Genomic DNA, 19,719 nt, shown 5'->3' with positions numbered 1-19,719 from the left:
GACGCGCCCCCACCGGGCCTGGCTCCACCTGTGGAGCCCCAGCGTCATGCGGTGGATTTAGTGGAAGCCGGGGAGGACTTCTGTTCCTGGGAACTAGCTGTATTGTGCAGCTTCTTTCCTCTACCCCTGCCTCTGGCAAGAAAGGACGCACCTCGGACTTTCTTGCCTTTTTGTGATCGAAAGGACTGCATTTGGTAATACGGTGCTTTCTTAGGTTGTGAGGGAATATATGGCAAAAAATTTGACTTTCCAGCTGTAGCTGTGGAGACCAGGTCCGAGAGACCGTCCCCAAACAATTCCTCACCCTTGTAAGGTAAAACCTCCAAGTGCCTTTTGGAGTCGGCATCGCCTGTCCATTGCCGAGTCCACAGGACCCTTCTGGCAGAAATCGACATTGCATTTATTCTAGAGCCCAGTAGGCTAATGTCTCTTTGGGCATCTCTCATATATAGGACAGCGTCTTTTATATGCCCCAGGGTCAGTACTATAGTATCCTTGTCCAAGGTATCAAGTTCCTCAGATAAGGTATCTGTCCATGCTGCTACAGCACTACACATCCAGGCCGACGCAATTGCCGGCCTTAGTAGGGTACCTGAATGTGTATAAATGGACCTCAGGATACCCTCCTGCTTTCTATCTGCAACATCTTTTAGGGTGGCCGCATCCTGTGACGGCAGGGCTACCCTCTTGGATAAGCGTGTTAAAGCTTTGTCTACCCTAGGGGAGGATTCCCAGCGTAACCTGTCCGTTGGCGGGAAAGAATACGCCATAAGCATCAGTTTGGAAATCTGCCGTTTCCTATCTGGAGATTCCCAAGCCCTTTCACATAACTCATTTAACTCATGTGAAGGGGGAAAGGTCACCTCTTGCCTTTTTTCCCCATACATATAAACCCTCGTTAGGGACTGGGGTTTCCTCTGTGATGTGTAACACATCTTTCATTGCTATAATCATGTAGCAGATGGCTTTAGCCATTTTAGGCTGCAACTTTGCATCATCGCCATCGACACTGGAGTCAGAATCCGTGTCGATATCTGTGTCAACAATTTGGGATAGTGGGCGCTTCTGAGACCCTGACGGCCTCTGCGCTGTAGGATCAGGCATGGGTTGAGATCCTGACTGTCCCAAGGCTTCAGCTTTATCCAACCTTTTATGCAAGGAATTAACATTATCATTTAAAACCTTCCACATATCCATCCAATCGTGTGTCGACGCCGTCGGCGGCGACCCCACATTCATTTGTACCCACTCTATTTCCACATAGCCTTCCTCGTCAAACATGCCGACACACGCGTACCGACACACCACACACACACAGGGGATGCTCTATTTGAAGACAGTTCCCCCACAAGGCCTTTTGGAGAGACAGAGAGAGAGAGAGAGTATGCCAGCACACACCCCAGCGCTATATGACCCAGGAATCATACAGTAACTTAGTGTTAACCCAGTAGCTGCTGTATATACTGTTTTTACGCCAAATTTATGTGCCCCCCCCCCCCTCTCTTTTCACCCTCTTTCTACCGTGATTCTGCAGGGGAGAGCCTGGGGAGCTTCCTCTCAGCGGAGCTGTGGAGAAAAAATGGCACTGGTGAGTGCGGAGGAAGAAGCCCCGCCCCCTCAGCGGCGGGCTTCTGTCCCGCGTTTTGTGTGTAAAATAATGGCGGGGGCTCATGCATATATACAGTGCTCAACTGTATATATGCTGCTTTTTGCCAAGAGGTTCCCAATTGCTGCCCAGGGCGCCCACCCCTGCGCCCTGCACGCTACAGTGACTGGAGTGTGTGGGTTTAGTGTGGGAGCAATGGCGCACAGCTGCAGTGCTGTGCGCTACCTCATATGAAGACTGGAGTCTTCTGCTGCCGATTTCAAAGTCTTCCTGCTTCTCACGCCGGCTTCTGTCTTCTGGCTCTGCGAGGGGGACGGCAGCGCGGCTCCGGGATCGGACGACCAAGGGTGCGTTCCTGTGTACGATCCCTCTGGAGCTAATGGTGTCCAGTAGCCTAAGAAGCAGGACCCATCTTCTAGTGAGTAGGGCTGCTTCTCTCCCCTCAGTCCCACGTAGCAGAGAGTCTGTTGCCAGCAGATCTCTCTGAAAATAAAAAATCCTAACAAAATACTTTCTTTTTAGCAAGCTCAGGAGAGCTCACTAAGGTGCACCCAGCTCGTCCGGGCACAGATTAAAAACTGAGGTCTGGAGGAGGGACATAGAGGGAGGAGCCAGTGCACACCAGTATCCTAATTCTTTCTTAAAGTGCCCTGTCTCCTGCGGAGCCCGTCTATTCCCCATGGTCCTTACGGAGTCCCCAGCATCCACTAGGACGTTAGAGAAAATGTCTTTTCAGTTCCCTCAATCAGCTTATGAGATGTGTGTGCATACTCATAAGAGAGGAACAGAAAACAGGCTTGATGACTCCAAACTCCTACAGGGTAACCAGTTGAGTTAACATTTGGTACAGTGTAACATCCATACTTGGGGAAGTGGTAAAAATTGGGTGCTTAAGTTATGCCCCACTTATATTCGAAAGAGTGTAAGAGAGTATTAGAGAACCAGTCACTTCTGCTTTGGACCATCTGTTACCATCGAATGGGCAATGAGAGAATGTTTGCGCCCAGATAATTTGGTTGTGAAGAAAGTAAAGTACACTTCTGCTTTCCTGGGTACGGGAATGAATTGCACTATCCCTTACAGTATCTGGTATTCCCAGAAGGTCTCCCTTTCTGGTACTGACCAAGCCCAGCACTGCTTGGCTTCCAATATCAGATGAGATCGGGCATATCCAGTGTGGTATGACTGTAGATAATTGATAGAGAATATTGGTTTGCATGCAGGAGTACCCAAATTGGATGAGAGAGTGTTATGGAGTGAAGAGAAGTATTTAGAAAGTAAGGTAAGTATTGGAACTGAGTGTTCGAAAAGTAAGGCAAGTATTAGACCTGACAAATCAGGATTAGGAAAGAAGGTAAGTATTGCACTTCTGATGTCCGCTAGGAAGCCTCTGTTGCTATAATGTGCATTGCAGAGGACAGTCCTTAATTGTAGATGAGAGAGTGCAGGAGGGGTGGAAGATGAAACATAAGAATCTGGAGCTATGTAAGAAAATGTCACTAGACACCCAAGAAATCAGTGTAATTCCTTCAAATCCTATGGTACTCTTCCCAAGAGATCCACTTAGTTCATCAAATTGCCCGGGGCAATAAATATAAGCCTGGTAAATCCAAGCAGGTGCCTATTACTCAGTATACATACATTATTCCATTGGTTCTTAAAACCACATTAGAAAGAACAATAGTGCAATTCTGGATAATGTTAAAATTTGTTAATCAGGATAATGCTTACTGACAGATGGATATTGCTATATTGGTTCTTTGAACCCCATCAGAAGGAAAAAATCATGGATGATTATCTGCCAGGATAATATTCACTGACAGAAGGAAGTACTCAAAAATGGTTACCATAAAGTGCATTAATGTGCATATATCTACAAACACTGAATTCATATATAGCAAAAAGTAGTAGTGTACTGTGTCATATGTAATTGGACACTGAATAGTATATAGTGTCAAAGGTAGCACGGTGTAAAATATTAGCTGTAGTGAAGTAATCTCTGAAGTTTAGAACAAGAAAAATATATGTATATACATATATACACATACCTACATGGAGCGTCTAAATGCTATTTGTATGGAGGTGTAAGTAACACACAATACATTGTTGCTTATCACATATCAATATAGCTTCCAAGACAGCATATTGTTGTAGGCAAGGCTCAGAATATATCCCCAGATGCTGCAGAGATCCACACCAGGTGACAATCCCATGTACTGTTATGTTGCCCAGGTTTCAATAGATATATTTGCTTAAGTGGTCTGGGCAGTGCTAGTTCCCGGCGGGATCACTGGTGGGCACAAACAACTATACAACTGTAGTGTCTGTTCAAACAATACCAGAAGTTGCCGGTGTTCTTATACCCTGAGAAGCCCTGTATTCAGTTCTTCCTGTGTGCAGACACAAGATGGAGTGGGCGGGTTCCCGCTGTCGCTGTGTATAGTAGGTGGTGACCCGGGGATTAGAGTCCTGTATGGAGGTCTGCTAGGAGCAGCTGGGGAGAGATTTTCCGTGCTGACTGCGCAATGGAGAAAGGAGTCAAGCCTGCCGGAGCGCCGTCCTAGAGATCCCGGAAGTGGGGCGTTTCGCTAAGAGGAGCTTGTTCACCTGATCGTCTGATCAGACAGCCCTCCGTGCATGGTTCTTTACTGCTGTGCTGACCAATCCGTTGAGGGTGAAGCTGGGGGAGGTTCCGGGGGATTAACAAGCTGTTGGGCCAATGAGAACCTCGTATAGATCTCCTCCTGCACTCTCTCAGCCACAATTAAGGACTGTCCTCTGCAATGCGCATTATAGCAACAGAGGCTTCTTAGTGGACCATACTTGCCTACCTGACCCTCTCCATGAGGGAGAAAATACTCTGTTCCTGAACTTTCCTGGTAATGTATGATTGCCATCACCTGTGGTGAAACACCTTTCTTATCAATTAACTAGCTCACCACAGGTGATGGCAATCATACATTACCAGGAAAGTCCAGGAACAGAGCATTTTCTCCCTCATGGAGAGGGTCAGGTAGGATGTACTGGACTGCAAAAGAAGTGCAATACTTACCTTCTTTCCTAATCCTGATTTGTCAGGTCTAATACTTACCTTACTTTTCGAACACTCAGTTCCAATACTTACCTTACTTTCTAAATACTTCTCTTCACTCCATAACACTCTCTCATCCAATTTGGGTACTCCTGCATGCGAACCAATATTCTCTACCAATTATCTACAGTCATACCGCACTGGATATGCCCGATCTCATCTGATATTGGAAGCCAAGCAGTGCTGGGCTTGGTCAGTACCAGAAAGGGAGACCTTCTGGGAATACCAGGCACTGTAGTATTAAGGGGTAGTGCAATCCATTCCCGTACCCAGGAAAGCAGAAGTGTACTTTACTTTCTTCACAACCAAATTATCTGGGCGCAAACATTCTCTCATTGCCCATTCGATGGTAACAGACGGGCCAAAGCAGAAGTGACTGGTTCTCTAATACTCTCTTACACTCTTTCGAATATAAGTGGGGCATAATTTAAGCACCCAATTTTTACCACTTCCCCAAGTATGGATGTTACACTGTACCAAATGTTAACTCAACTGGTTACCCTGTAGGAGTTCGGAGTCATCAAGTCTGTTTTCTGTGCCTCTCTTATGAGCATGCATACACATCTCATAAGCTGAAAAAATAGACATTTTTGCTCTGATAAACGTTTGATTGTACTCACCTTGGATACAGTAGGTGTGCACAGAAGCAATAGATCACCTAACTGATCACGAGTGAGCAATATATTTAATAATATTTTAATATTTTCACAGAATTTTTTTGTTATCTGTTTAGAAAAAAAAATGTCTACATGAATTAAAAAAAGTTAAGTTTTAAATTAAATTCATATCCACTGTGTAACCTATACTTACTGCTTAATATAATATATTTCACCATTAGATTTAAAGTGTGCCCCAGAGAGACAAAAACGGTCTTCTTTCCGCAAACCCCCCCCCCAAAAAAAAATATCCCAGGGTACAGTGTAGTATACTCACGGTATAAACGACAGACTCAGAGCCTACTTTAATCTGAAACATTGCAGCTCCCAAGACGTGGCCGGCATAGTAGGCCTTAATTTCCAACTCATCATCAACCTGAAAAAGAGTCAGAAGAAAATGTATGGACATTCAAGAAAGAAAAAAAAAAGTGAAAGATAAATGGACTATTTTCTGTTTTAAAAGGTAATCCATAGACGAAAGAAAAAAGGGTGTGGCCCAGAACATAAAATAGGAGGCAGCGGTATCCCAAGTGCAGAGGGTAGTTTCTGCCAGGGGTGGTGAGCATAGTCTGCCAAAGTAGATGGACTATTGGGGGAAAGGGGACAGTACATTGTTAACTTAACTGGCATGGTCAGATTTCATGCGACTACACTGTCCCACCCTGTCCCCCCGTTATGACGAGGAGATCCATTCTGCAGATGTGCATAATACCTGTATAATGTTTAACTATTTAGAAGAATACTTTTTAAACTTTATTAAATAAAATAAAATTTAAAAAAAACAATGTTATTAACAGTTTTGAAGGGAAAATCGTCAGTTAAGTGGTTAAAAGGGTGATGGAATTTGAGTCACTTGTCAGGGCTTTTGCACAGTTTGCTATGGTAGAAAGGAGCCCTATAGGCTAATATTTAACCATTCAATGACACATTTGCTATTAAAACCTAATCAAATATAAGTTGATCCACAAAGGAGAAACCATTTTGCAACAGTTAAAAAATGTATAAGTCATGGGGGAAGGGAAAATGTCAGCAATGGTATATGCAGGAGATATGTGCGTTTTTATCCTGATAAAGTTCTGTGAAGCTTACTAACAATGGGGGTCATTCCGAATTGTTGTTGTAGCTGTGCAAAATTTTGCACAGCTACGATCATCTTTCCTGACATGCAGAGGAATGCCCACCACGGGGCTAGTCCGCCCCGCATGTCAATCCGGCCCCCCTCGCAGAAGTGCAAAGGCATCGTACAGCGGCGGTGCCTTTGCACTTCAGGAGTAGCTCCCGGCCAGCGCAGCTTTAGCGAGCTGGCCGGGAGCTACTCCTCGCTCCCTGGCCCGCAGCGGCTGCGTATGACGTCACGCAGCCGCTGCGGCCCGCCCCCGTTCGGTCTGGCCACGCCTGCGTTGGCCGGACCGCGCCTACGAAACGGCGGCCAAACGCCGCCGTTTCGCCCCCTCCCGCCCATCGATCGCCTCTGCCTTTCAATCAACTGCTACGGCTGTTGGCCGGCCCGCATTCGCAGGCGCATGCGCAGCAGGGACCCGTTCGCTCTGCTGCTTGAAAACGCAGCAAGCGAACGGGTCGGAATGACCCCCGATATACGTTTAGCAGGTGGACATAGCCCCTCAGGGAGCATGTTACTCAGATTCTCTCTCACCTGTACAGTTTGGTGAAGATTAACAGCCACCACTTTCTTCATACAGTCTTTAATCATTTGGGAGGTGAAGAAGTTTGTTTCCCCTTTCTTGTCTACAGTGATCTTTCTATAATCTTCCAGCAGGATGGGACAGATGGCTTTAGTGGGGTGAGTCATGTAAATGGGTCCATCAAAGCCAACCATCTCACTCATGTATGGCAGCGCTCCACAGTGGTCCAGGTGAAAGTGGCTGGTGGAGACATGTAATGCTTATCATAATGTAGAACAACCAATTCATTAGTCATTAAAAGTACCTATTTATTCCACTGCCAAATTAAATAAGGGAGAATTACGTTTTCTCTGTGAATTTAATGAGATGCAGTATCAAATTATTTCACAATACTGTATGGTGATACTCTGGTAAGTGAACAAAAAAGCATATAGCAGTAGGAGAGAGGGAACTATGTTGTACTGTATGCTAGCATAGGTACGTATAATCAGAATATAAAGGAGCCGTTAGATTTTTCTGTAAATCCCCCTACATCTCTCATCAATTGCTTTAATAAATTATTTGATTTTAGAACTAACCGTAAAATCTATTCCTCAGGGGACACTGCCATGACGTTGGGTAGAGGGGCTGGCTGAGGAGTTCTGGCCCTAAAAGTAGTGTTAGGCTACGCCCCTGTCTAAACCCCAAACCCCACCCGCCAGACCTCAGTTTGAAAAAGCCGCATGGAGTAAATATACAAAATCCGCGAACCATCAAGTCTAATCTATCTATTGAACAGCATATCGAGACACAGCCAGTGCTTACTAAACCAGAGAATAACATATACATACAAACATAATCCCATGTAATGAGGATATTAAAGAAATATACAGTAGCATTTAAAAATATAGAATAATTGACTCAGTGGCTTCAGGACCAGGGAAGCCATGCAACACTTTCACATACAATACAAAGAGCTGACATATAAAACCCTTACATCATATTAATAGCGAAATGGGGAACTGAAGGCGCCATTCAGACCCACACACCAAAAGCACCAGAAGACTAGTAGGTATCACTATTGTTACAAGCTGCTAGCGGCGCATCTGTGTTACTTCATTCCAGCAGCTAGATTCCTGCATGTATCCCTATGTTCAGCCTCAGCTGCTGCATAATTAATAGTTTGCCTCTGCGTGTCTAGCTGTCCAGCTGCACGTCTTCTACTTTAATCATTACCTCTCTGGATTCCTGGGGCTGATTGGAGCAGCCACATATAAATTCCCTTCTTGGTCACTCCCAATCTGCTGGCGATAGTTTCTGCTACATGCGAGAACCAATCAGCCCTGTGAACTCCTGAAATTCGGATACCCTGCCTTGTGCATTTTCCCGATTTGAACCAGCTCTCCTAGAATTCAGGTTTTTCTGTGGATCTTCCACACAGAGTCTTGCCTTCCGCATTTATTTAATTATTGTTACTACCTTGTGCATTGTTGCATTTATAGTCGGTTAAGTTGCTTATATCACCCTGTGCATTGTTGCATTTACATACCATCTGTGATTTATTATTATACCACCCTGTGCACTGTTGCATTTCATATACGTTCAGTGTTTATTATTATAATAATCAATCTGGCCAAGGTCAGCTTATTCGCAGGCCGGCCACATTTGTGAAAACCAAAAGGACAAAAGCGAGAATCAGATCTCCTAAGGGAGGCGGTACTCTTCACATAGATACGGAGAGCCTGTACCACATCCAAAGACCGCTCCTTGGAGGCGGAAGGATCAAAGGCATAGAACCCGATAAATGTGTTCACGGAGGACCACGTAGCCGCCTTGCACTATGGTTCAGAGGACGCGACACGGCGGGCCACCCAAGAAGGTCCAACAGACAGAGTAGAATGGGCCTTGATAGCAGCAGGAGCTGAGAGTCCATCCTGCGCATAAGCTTGTGCAATCTTCATTCTAATCCATCTGCCCAAGGTCTGCTTATTTGTAGGCCAGCCACATTTGTGAAAACCAAAAATAACAAAGAGAATCTGATCTCCTGTTAGAGAAAGTCATTTCTACATATATACGTAGAGCCTGTACGACATAAAGACCGCTTTTTGGAGGACAAACCAGGAGAGATAAAGGCCGGAACCACAATCTCTTGGTTAAGGTGGAAAGATGACACCACCTTAGGTAGATAACCAGGGCGAGTTCTAAGAACTGCACGGTCATGGTGAAAAATCAGAAAGGGTGACCGAAATGGCAAGGCACCCAAGTCTGAAACTCGTCGAGCAGAGGCAATAGCCAGCAAAAATAAAACCTTAAGCCTAAGCCATTTAAGGTCCACAGACTCCAGAGGCTCAAATAGAGAGACTCTTGCAGGGCAATCAGAACAACAGACAAATCCCATGGAGCCACAGGAAGGACATACGGAGGTTGAATCCGTAAAACACCCTGAGTGAAAGTGTGAATGTCAGGCAGAGATGCAATCTTTCTCTGAAACCACACCGACAAGGCAGAGATATGAACCTTGAGGGAGGACAGACAATGGCCTAAGTTTGGAAATACTGAACTTGAATATATTGTAATTCTTAGCCGCACACCAGGTGAAGTAAGAATTCCAGACCCTATAATAAATTCGAGCCGAAGCTGGTTTACGGGGCTTTCAATATAGTTTGAATGAGTGCCTCAGAAAATCCTTTGGCTCTCAACAGTGAAGCTTCAAGAGCCACGCCGTCAAAGCCAGTCAGGCCAGATCCAGGTAGACACAAGGGCCCTGAACGAGGAGGTCTGGGCATTACGGAAGCAGAAGAGGACGCTCTATCGAGAGATCCTGCAGGTCTGAGAACCAATGCCGTCTGGGCCACGCTGGAGTGATTAGAAGTAGTATTCCTCCTTCTTGCTTGAATTTCCTTATTACCCTGGGCAGGAGTGACACCGGAGGGAACACGTACGGCAGCCGAAAGTTCCATGGAATTGCCAGTGCATCCACGAACGCTGCTTGAGGATCCCTTGTCTTTGCTCCGAAGACCGGAACCTTGTGATTGTGTCGGTACGCCATCAGGTCTACATCTGGTAGGCCCCACTTGTTCACTAGGAGTTGAAATACTTCTGGATGAAGGCTCCACTCTCCGGCATGTATGTCCTGGTAACGGAGGAAGTCCTCTTTCCAGTAGAGGACCCCCGGAATGAACACTGCCGATATGGCTGGCAGGTGGCGTTCCGTCCAATGAAGAATCTCTGACACTTCCAACATTGCCATGCGGCTTTGCGTGCCACCTTGATGATTTGTGTAAGCCACCATGGTGGCATTGTCCGACTGTACTTGAACAGGCCTGTTCTGTACCAGAGGCAAGGCAAGTTTCAGAGCATTGAACACTGCCCGCAACTCCAGAATATTTAATCGGGAGGAGAGACTCCTCCCTGGTCCACCGACCCTGAAGAGAGTGTTGCACAAACACCGCGCCCTAACCCCGCAGACTGGCATCCGTTGTTAGGAGGACCCAGTTGGAGATCCAGAAGGGACAACCCCTGCTCAATTGTTGGTCCTGTAGCCACCAGCTCAGTGACAGACGAACCTCCGGAGTCAAGGAGATCATGCGAGATCTGATCCAGCGAGGCAGGCCGTCCCACCTGGCAAAGATTAGCTTCTGCAGAGGGCGAGAGTGAAATTGAGCGTACTCTACCATGTCGAAAGCCGACACCATGAGGCCTAGTACTTACACTCTGCGATGCATCGACCCTCGTGGGTGAGAGAGGAAGCATCTTATCCTGTCCTGAAGCTTCAGGACCTTCTCTGGAGACAAGAAAAAACGTTGGTTATGTGTGTCCAGTAATGCCCCCAGGTGCACCATGCTCTGAGAAGGGACCAGTGAGGATTTATTCCAATTGATGAGCGACCCGTGTGCTTGTAGGAATTGGACCGTCAGTTCCAGATGACGTGTGAGAACCTCTGTGGAGTTCGCTAGGATCAGCAAATCGTCCAGATACGGCAGGATCCTGATACCTTGCTGACGGAGAAGGGCCGTCATGACTGTCATGACCTTGGTGTAGATCCGAGGAGCTGTAGTCAGTCCAAAGGGCAAGGCTTGGAATTGAGAATGTAGGTTGCCAATAGCAAACCGCTGATACTGCTGATGCGATACGGCAATAGGTATGTGTAGGTAAGCATCCTGTATGTCCAGGGATACCATAAAATCCTTGAGCTCCAAAGTCAGAACAATAGAGCGAAGAGTTTCCATACGGAATTTGGATACCTTCACAAATTTGTTCAAAGATTTGAGGTTGAGAATGGGCCAGGAGGACCCATTCTGCTTCGGGACTAGGAACAGCGTTGAATAGTACCCCCTGCCTCTCTGAGACAGAGGCACCAGCACTATCACTCCCGTGTGCAGGAGTGAATGCACCACCAAACGTTGAGTTTTTGCCTTTAACGGATCGAAGGGATAACAGTCGAGCAAAACCTGTGAGGGGGGACGTGTCTTGAAAGAGATGGAGTATCTGCGAGTGACGACTTCCCTAACCCAAGCGTCTAAAGTGGTCTGTAACCATACCTGGGTGAACCGCAGAAGTCGGCCTCCTACCCTGGGATCCCCCGGGGGAGGCCCGGCCCATCATGCAGCAGCCTTGTCAGGTTTGGAAGCAGGCTGACGGGAAGCCCAAGAACGTTTAGGTTTGGGCTTAGAGGTTTTGGAAGTGCGAGCCTGTTTCAGGTACGCCTAACCCTTTGCTTTACTTGGAGGGCTAAAGGAACGAAAGGAGGTACTTTTAGCCTTCGGAGCCGAAGGATTAGTACTTGGTAGACATGCCATTTTTTTAAATTCAAAGGTTTTTATTAAGTTTTTGTTTATGCATTACAATTATGACTTAACTATAAACACCCCCAACAAGCATCTACTGTGAAACAGTTGTACTGCAAGTAACAATAACATGGATAACATTCACAATGTCATTAATAAACAAGTCTTTGAGTAACAATACATCGTGCATGGTCATTTTTCTGAGAATACGTGTCTAGCTGCAACATATAGTAATAAGTAGGGTCATTTGAACACATCTAATAACAGAAAATAAGTTGTCCAACTAGGTATATACTGTAGCATATTCCTATCGCTATCCAGTTTTAAATACATTCATTGGTGTAAATATGGCAAGTCTAGCCACCTCTCCCAGACACTGTAGTACTTTGTCTCAGCACGCCTAGACAGATAGACATATTTCTCATGTTTGACAACCTCATTTGTGATAGATATCCAGGCAGCAGTTCTAGGATCGCTGGCAGACATCCACAGTCTTGCTATACAGACTTTAGCTAGCATACAGGAGGTTGATAATATAACGTTGCATATTTTTAATCAAGAACATCATCGTCAATGGCTGCCAGCAAACAAACAGTAGGAGTGCATGCGTCCATGGGTTCTCCAGTAGAGACAAGGACCTGGATAACCGCAGTCAGGGCATCATCCCAGGTATACTGAGACAGGGGACCCAGATCCGCCTCCCATTGTGTACAGGTAGACATGCTGTTTTAGCAGACCCTAAATCAGCAACAATCTTGTTCAAATATTCCCCGAATAGGATGTCTCCCTTAAAAGGGATCACCTCCAAGGTCTATTTAGAGTCCAGGTCTACCGACCAGGACTGCATCCACAGAATCCGGTGAGCCATAATGGACGTAGTAGACACTTTGGCCGCCAGAACACCAGCATCTGAGGTCGCCTCCTGAATGTAATGAGAGGATGTGGTAATATATGAAAGACACTGTCTGGCATTATCGGAAAAATCCAAAAGGTAGCTCTGCCTCAACAGATTGAACCCAGGCTTCAATACCTTTTGCAGCCCAAGAAGCAGCTATAGGGGTATATGCAATTGCGGTCGAATTCCCGAAATTGTCGAAAAACGGGACTTTTTCGCCAAAAAACAATGCAATTCAGTACTTTCCGTCAAAAAAACGGACTTTCAAAATTCGACTTTTGACAAATTCGACTTTTCTGCAATGATACAAATGCTGCAATTCGACAAAAGTATATTCAATTGAAGTTTGGAAATTCGACAACAGTGCTTTTAGACAGTAAATTCGTCATTTTCAATCCGCCACACTTTGGTGGGTGAAACTAATAAAAAAAATTTAAAACATGTTTTTTTGGGTGTTTTTTTTATTGGTAATAGCATATCTATTTATATTAGAAGGGATTAGGTACTTGGTTTGTCTATTTTGGAGGCACAAGTATTATTTATATATTTTTAAAAACATTATTTTTATTTTTTATTTTTTTTAGATGGAATGGTAAAATCCCGGGAAAAAATTGCGTGGGGTCCCCCCTCCTAAGCATAACCAGCCTCGGGCTCTTCGAGCTGGTCCTGGTTCTAATAATCCGGTGAAAAAATGGACAGGGGATCCCCCGTATTTTTAAAACCAGCACCGGGCTCTGCGCCTGGTGCTGGTGCAAAAAATACGGGGGACAAAAAGAGTAGGGGTCCCCCGTATTTTATACACCAGCATCGGGCTCCACTAGCTGGACAGATAATGCCACAGCCGGGGGTCACTTTTATACAGTGCCCTGCGGCCGTGGCATTAAATATCCAACTCGTCACCCCTGGCCGGGGTACCCTGGGGGAGTGGGGACCCCTTCAATCAAGGGGTCCCCCCCCCAGCCACCCAAGAGCCAGGGGTGAAGCCCGAGGCTGTCCCCCCCATCCAAGGGCTGCGGATGGGGGTCTGATAGCCTTGAGAAATGTGAAAGAATATTGTTTTTTCCAGTAGTACTACAAGTCCCAGCAAGCCTCCCCCGCAAGCTGGTACTTGGAGAACCACAAGTACCAGCATGCGGGAGAAAAACGGGCCCGCTGGTACCTGTAGTTCTACTGGTAAAATAAATACCCAAATAAAAACAGGAGACACACACCGTGACAGTAAAACTTTATTTCACACATGTCGACACACACATACTTACCTATGTTGACCCGCCGACTGGCACGTCTCGTCTCCGACGATCCGGGGTACCTGAGAAAAAAATTAGACTCACCTGATTCAGTGTCCGGGAGATAATCCACGTACTTGGCAAAAAAATAAAACGACAAACCCGGACCAGCGGACTGAAAGGGGTCCCATGTTTACACATGGGACCCCTTTCCCCAAATGTGCCGGGACCCCACGTGACTCCTGTCGGGCTGTGTCCTGTTTTTATTTGGGTATTTTTTTCCCAGTAGTACTACTACAGGTACCAGCGGGCCCGTTTTTCTCCCGCATGCTGGTACTTGTGGTTCTCCAAGTAACAGCTTGCGGAGGAGGCATGCTGGCACTTGTAGTACTACTGGAAATTCTTGTCATTTTCTCAAGGCTATCAGCCCCCCATCCGCAGCCCTTGGATGGGGGGGGAGGGGGGGGGGGGACAGCCTCGGGCTTCACCCCTGGCCCTTGGGTGGCTGGGGGGGGGGGGGACGGACCCCTTGATTGAAGGGGTCCCCACTCCCCCAGGATACCCAAGCCAGGGGTGACTAGTTGGATATTTAATGCCACGGCCGCAGGGCACTGTATAAAAGTGACCCCCGGCTGTGGCATTATCTGTCCAGCTAGTGGAGCCCGATGCTGGTGTATAAAATACGGGGGACCCCTGCTCGTTTTGTCCCCCGTATTTTTTGCACCAGCACCAGGCGCAGAGCCCGGTGCTGGTTTTAAAAATACGGGGGATCCCCTGTCCATTTTTCCCCCGCACTTTTAGAACCAGGATCAGCTCGAAGAGCCCGAGGCTGGTTATGCTTTGGAGGGGGGACCCCACGCAATTTTTCCCCCCGTTTTTTCCCAATTTTTAAAAATCGGAAAAATCCGTCAAATCGGCCGTTTTTCGTCAGCGGGACTGTCGAATCCGTTTTTTATTGAATATGGTCAATTTCGGCACCCACTTGCCGAAATTAGACGGTCGAATTGTGTCGAATTAAAAAACGGCCGATAATTTGCCGCGATTCGCCGCTAATTGCATATACCCCATAGTGTATCTATGTACAGCACCCGCAAGGGTGTAAATAGACTTCAAGCAACCCTCCATGCGCTTATCCGTCGGTTCTTTTAGAGAGGTGACGGTACTGACAGGCAGAGTAGAAGACACCACAAGACGAGCTACATGCGAGTCCTCCGGTGGTGGTGTTTCCCAATTTTTACTTCACTCTGCAGAGGGGATAACGAGCTAGCATCTTTTTAGACAGGGAGAATTTCTTCCCTGGAGACTCCCAGGATTCCGGACGTATGTCAACCTAATGGTCGTCAGAATGTGGCAAAACTAAATTTAGTAACCTTCTGACATTTTAACTTACCAGGTTTCTTAGACGTATCTGGAGGATCAGTTTCATCCTCAATCTGAAGAATCAGTTTGATACCTTCTAATAGGTCAGGAACGTCAACCTGCGTTGTAGATTTCTCATCAGAAGCATCTGCATCAGTATATACCCCATCTTCATCGGATGAAGTATCCGAAACATGAGTGGATTGTGAGGAAGAAATGGCCCGCTTAGATGACACCTTGGTCCTAGGAGGGCGAGGGTTAGGCTTTTTTTAACCAAAGACTGATTTAATTGCTGTAACTGAGTAGACAGAGTATCCGCCCATGGCGGATTAACTACAGGGACAGTATGTGGCTGTAACGGCACAGGAGGTCCCACAGAGGACGCAAGTCTCGTTACTAGCGTAGTCAGTAAATTAAAAAAAGCAGCCCAAGGTGGGTCTTGGTGTGCCACCGGTGCTGCAGGCAGACTGAGGGGTGCAGAACCACCGTTACCTGGACCCTCAGCTGGAATATTTTTCTCAGATACATCAGCGACGTCAGCACTGCACGATGCAGGATCAGCCACGGATCTCCCGCCCTGTGTAGCAGATATTATATGGAAACGTAGCCTTAGGGCGTAACAGTACAATATAGCCAGACACAGTAACTGACAAAAACCACCTGTGGAGTGTGACTGCCAATGCAGAACACAAACAGAGGATTTAAGTGGTATATGGTTACTGAATATATATATATATATATATATATATATATATATATATATATATATATATATATATATATATATATATATATATATATATATATATATATATATATGACGTGTTACACGGAATGGAAACCACACGGCAGCTATAGGCACACCAGTCACATGTACAATGCAGAAATTATTAAATTATTACAACTATAAGACTGCACTGGACTAGTAATACTTCATGAAACTTATGTATGTATACAGATATAACAATGCACAGTAAACACTGGATGTATATCACAGAATACTTGTACTAAATATTCCTGCAGTTATGCACTTGTTCTTAACTAACACTGTCTAAATGACATGTAGAATACTTAAGTGTCCTGTAAATGCACAGCGCTGATGAGACAGGCAGCTTTACAAAGGACAGTGCCCAGGTGTCCCAGAATCAGCGCAGCTCTGTGTAATGGCGCCCAAACGCTGACAGGGAGTGAGGGAGAGATGCAGCTCCAGGGTGGGAACACCTGGGGCTGGGGGAGGGACTACAGGTCAGCAACTTATCCCCTCTGCTGGACTTCACCACCAGGTACTATGGAGCCTGTAATAAATGGATTTTAGTAAATCCAACCTGTGCTTCCTGCCCTGATGGATATAGTGGGTCCCTGCACGGCCACAGTGTCCACGCCAGTGGCACGGTCCGTCTCCTGGGACCGCGTCCGGATTGCGATTTCGGCGGGTCCAACCTGGGGGACCCTCTTACCTCCTCCCTGTAAGTGCGGCCACGCGATCCAGGAGAGCAGCAGTGGTGGTGTACCTAATGAGACCAGAGCGCCTCCGCTGTAAGTATCCGGCACCCAGGGCGCGGGAGTATACAGCGCTGCTGCGGGAGGTGAGGGAGCTGCAGCACGATATGTCAGTATGACATATAGCTCCAAGTGCCTATGCTGGGGCCCTTGAAGTCTTCTTTCTGGTCAGAAAAGCGCTTTTCAGGGCTGCCTAGTGCAGCACTCCCTGTTAGCTGCCTGCACTGCAGGCACCAATTTACAAACAGAGTTCCAGTGCCTGGAGGCGGGGATATAGAGTAGGCGGTGCAGTGCATCTTGGGAACAGTCAAAGCTTTAGCCGGTTGGTGCCTCGGATCAAGATCCAACTCTACACCCTGATGTTATTCCCTGTGGAATCCAAGTGTATGCCGCTGCAGAAATACAGATTATTTTTTTTGTAATCAGGAAATTAAAAAAAAAAAAAAAAACGAACACAAGCACAAATTAATGAAGGTACGACTTCCCAGATCAAGCTGTTCATAAAGTGCTCACTCTGTTACCTGATAATAACACAGTCTAGGAACTCTGTGAGACGCCCATTCTGTGTGATGTATGAAAAGTCCGGGAACCGCCGCTGTTTACAAATAGAAGAATGTGGTAACGTTATTACTAAAAGCATCATTACTCTCTGCAGTGATCTGTAACTAAACCCCCTTCAGCCCACATACAATACAGAGCACACAGGACTTACGTCATCATTGTACCCCATGTGCATCCCGCAATCCAGCATCACATTCTTTCCTCCTATAGACACCAAAATACAGCTCCGTCCAACGTCCTGCCCAGCGCCTGGCAAGCAGAGAGTATTATTATTTATTAACAGTTTCTTATGTAACGCAACAAATGCTGTTGCACTTTACAATTGGAAACAATGATAAAATAAAACTGGGTAATAACAGTCAGAGGTAGGAAGGACTTTTTTGCAAGCTTACAAATTTATAGGAGTAACATGTTACACTCCACATCCACTCTGCTTCTTGTTAAGATGGAATTATTAGAAGACGAAACACAAGGATCTAAATCTTTGTCCTTATTTAAAGGGGTCATCCACCTTTGAAAAACTTTCATGTATTATTTATTGCATCATACATGAACTCCAAGAACTTCCTAAATGTTATTTAAGCTTTTTCTTTGCATGTTTGTCTTCTGCTCCATTATATTGTCAGATAGATATTTATTTGTGTAGCATCCGGCTCTTCTGGTTCTTGGCTTAGACACAAATATCTAGCTGGCAACTGGGTTTTGGACATGGCTGAAGAGCACAGAAGCATACAACAACATAAATCGTAAAACACAGCAGAAGTATGTAGAGTTGTGTCACTGCTAGCTATATAACACCTTAATAGTACTGACCTCTTTACTGTAATTACTTTGGGAGGCAGAGCATTATAACTGCAGTAAATATCTTGTGGTGATTGTAAATACAAGCTCCAGTAAGTAAGTTATCCATGCCTTTTACAACGTGTGGGGATTATCTATATTTAGGACAGATTTCTTTTAGCTGAAGGTAATGCCCATTGTTACTAATACCTTCTCTTCCCTACCAGTGCTAATTCAATTAAATCAAAGCATTCACCTGCTCACCGTGCAGCACCTATAATACCCCTTTCAAATCTCCAATGCCAGATCCCACCCGGGAATTGGAAACGGGTGGAGCTGGCAGCAGGGGTGGAGGTGGCGCTGAGAGATCAGCTCGTCTCCACACCGCCTCTCCCTATGTAGTAAACGGGTCCCGGGTCGCATCAACCCAGGAACCCGTTTACACTGCCACTGACCCGGTATTCAACCTGGGAATAACCCTTCTCATTACCTGGGTTGAATTACCGGGTCAGGCGACCCGGGAATTCTCCAAGGTTCCTTTCACATCGCACACTGACCCGTGTCGACCCGACAAAATGCCAGGTCGATACAGGTTGAGTATCCCATATCCATATATTCCAAAATACGGAATATTCCGAAATACGGACTTTTTTGAGGGAGAGTGAAATAGTGAAACCTTTGTTTTTTGATGTCTAAATGTACACAAACTTTGTTTAATACACAAAGTTATTAAAAATATTGTATTAAATGACCTTCAGGTTGTGTGTATAAGGTATATATGTAACATAAATGCGTTCTGTGCTTAGATTTAGGTCCCATCACCATGATATCTCATTATGGTATGCAATTATTCCAAAATACGGAAAAATCCCATATCCAAAAAACCTCTGGTCCCAAGCATTTTGGATAAGGGAGACTCAACCTGTACTGGGTTATTTTTGCGATGTGAAAGGGGTATAAGAAATCAGACAGTTTATTTAGGACAGACGAGGTAAGGGTCTTACCTAAAGGGGTAACCTTAATCTCTGGCATTTTCAGATGAAGGGTCTTCTGTGATTTACAATCCTACTGTAAGAAAGCAGCGACTATTAGAATATGTTAAAAGACAAAGAACAGGAAATAAAACTAGGTTGAGATGAGCTCATCATACCTTTCGTGGTGGAGGCCACATATCCTAAACATACTAACGACACGTCATTTGGCCATAAAATACTAATATCTGAGGTTTTATTGGGATGTATCATGCCAAAGAGGGCATCCCATGGTTGTTAAAATATTGTTTAAATATTATGTTGTCTTGCACACAATGATGTCGAATAATGTAATAATTAAAATAAATAAAACCCTACAAGATAAAAATAAGAATTTACTTACCGATAATTCTATTTCTCGGAGTCCGTAGTGGATGCTGGGGTTCCTGAAAGGACCATGGGGAATAGCGGCTCCGCAGGAGACAGGGCACAAAAAGTAAAGCTTTTACAGGTCAGGTGGTGTGCACTGGCTCCTCCCCCTATGACCCTCCTCCAGACTCCAGTTAGGTACTGTGCCCGGACGAGCGTACACAATAAGGGAGGATTTTGAATCCCGGGTAAGACTCATACCAGCCACACCAATCACACCGTACAACTTGTGATCT

The 19,719-nt window shown here is 45.7% G+C and overlaps 1 protein-coding gene and 2 pseudogenes across 2 annotated transcripts in view; 1 reads left to right on the top strand and 2 right to left on the bottom strand.

The window, feature by feature from the left end:
* INTS11 (integrator complex subunit 11) overlaps window positions 1-19,719 on the bottom strand; it is a 143,116-nt gene that overhangs the window by 114,217 nt on the left and 9,180 nt on the right. The window contains exons 2-6 of one of the 2 annotated variants that reach the window (XM_063943029.1): window positions 19,088-19,151; window positions 17,455-17,552; window positions 17,264-17,337; window positions 7,008-7,236; window positions 5,631-5,729 (exon numbers count right to left, since the gene is read on the bottom strand). In XM_063943029.1, coding sequence (XP_063799099.1) covers window positions 5,631-5,729; window positions 7,008-7,236; window positions 17,264-17,337; window positions 17,455-17,552; window positions 19,088-19,115 — 528 coding nt within the window. In that variant the 5' untranslated portion in view covers window positions 19,116-19,151. The remainder of the gene's footprint in view (window positions 1-5,630; window positions 5,730-7,007; window positions 7,237-17,263; window positions 17,338-17,454; window positions 17,553-19,087; window positions 19,152-19,719) is intronic. The other variant, XM_063943030.1, reaches the window with a different exon arrangement.
* On the bottom strand, window positions 2,681-2,799 carry LOC134968360 (5S ribosomal RNA; annotated as a pseudogene).
* LOC134967912 (5S ribosomal RNA) lies at window positions 4,820-4,938 on the top strand (annotated as a pseudogene).

The sequence above is a fragment of the Pseudophryne corroboree genome, chromosome 10 (assembly GCF_028390025.1).
Source record: "Pseudophryne corroboree isolate aPseCor3 chromosome 10, aPseCor3.hap2, whole genome shotgun sequence".
NCBI lineage: Eukaryota > Metazoa > Chordata > Amphibia > Anura > Myobatrachidae > Pseudophryne > Pseudophryne corroboree.
Note: the sequence above shows the minus strand (reverse complement) of the source record. Positions and strands in the feature narration are given on the sequence as shown.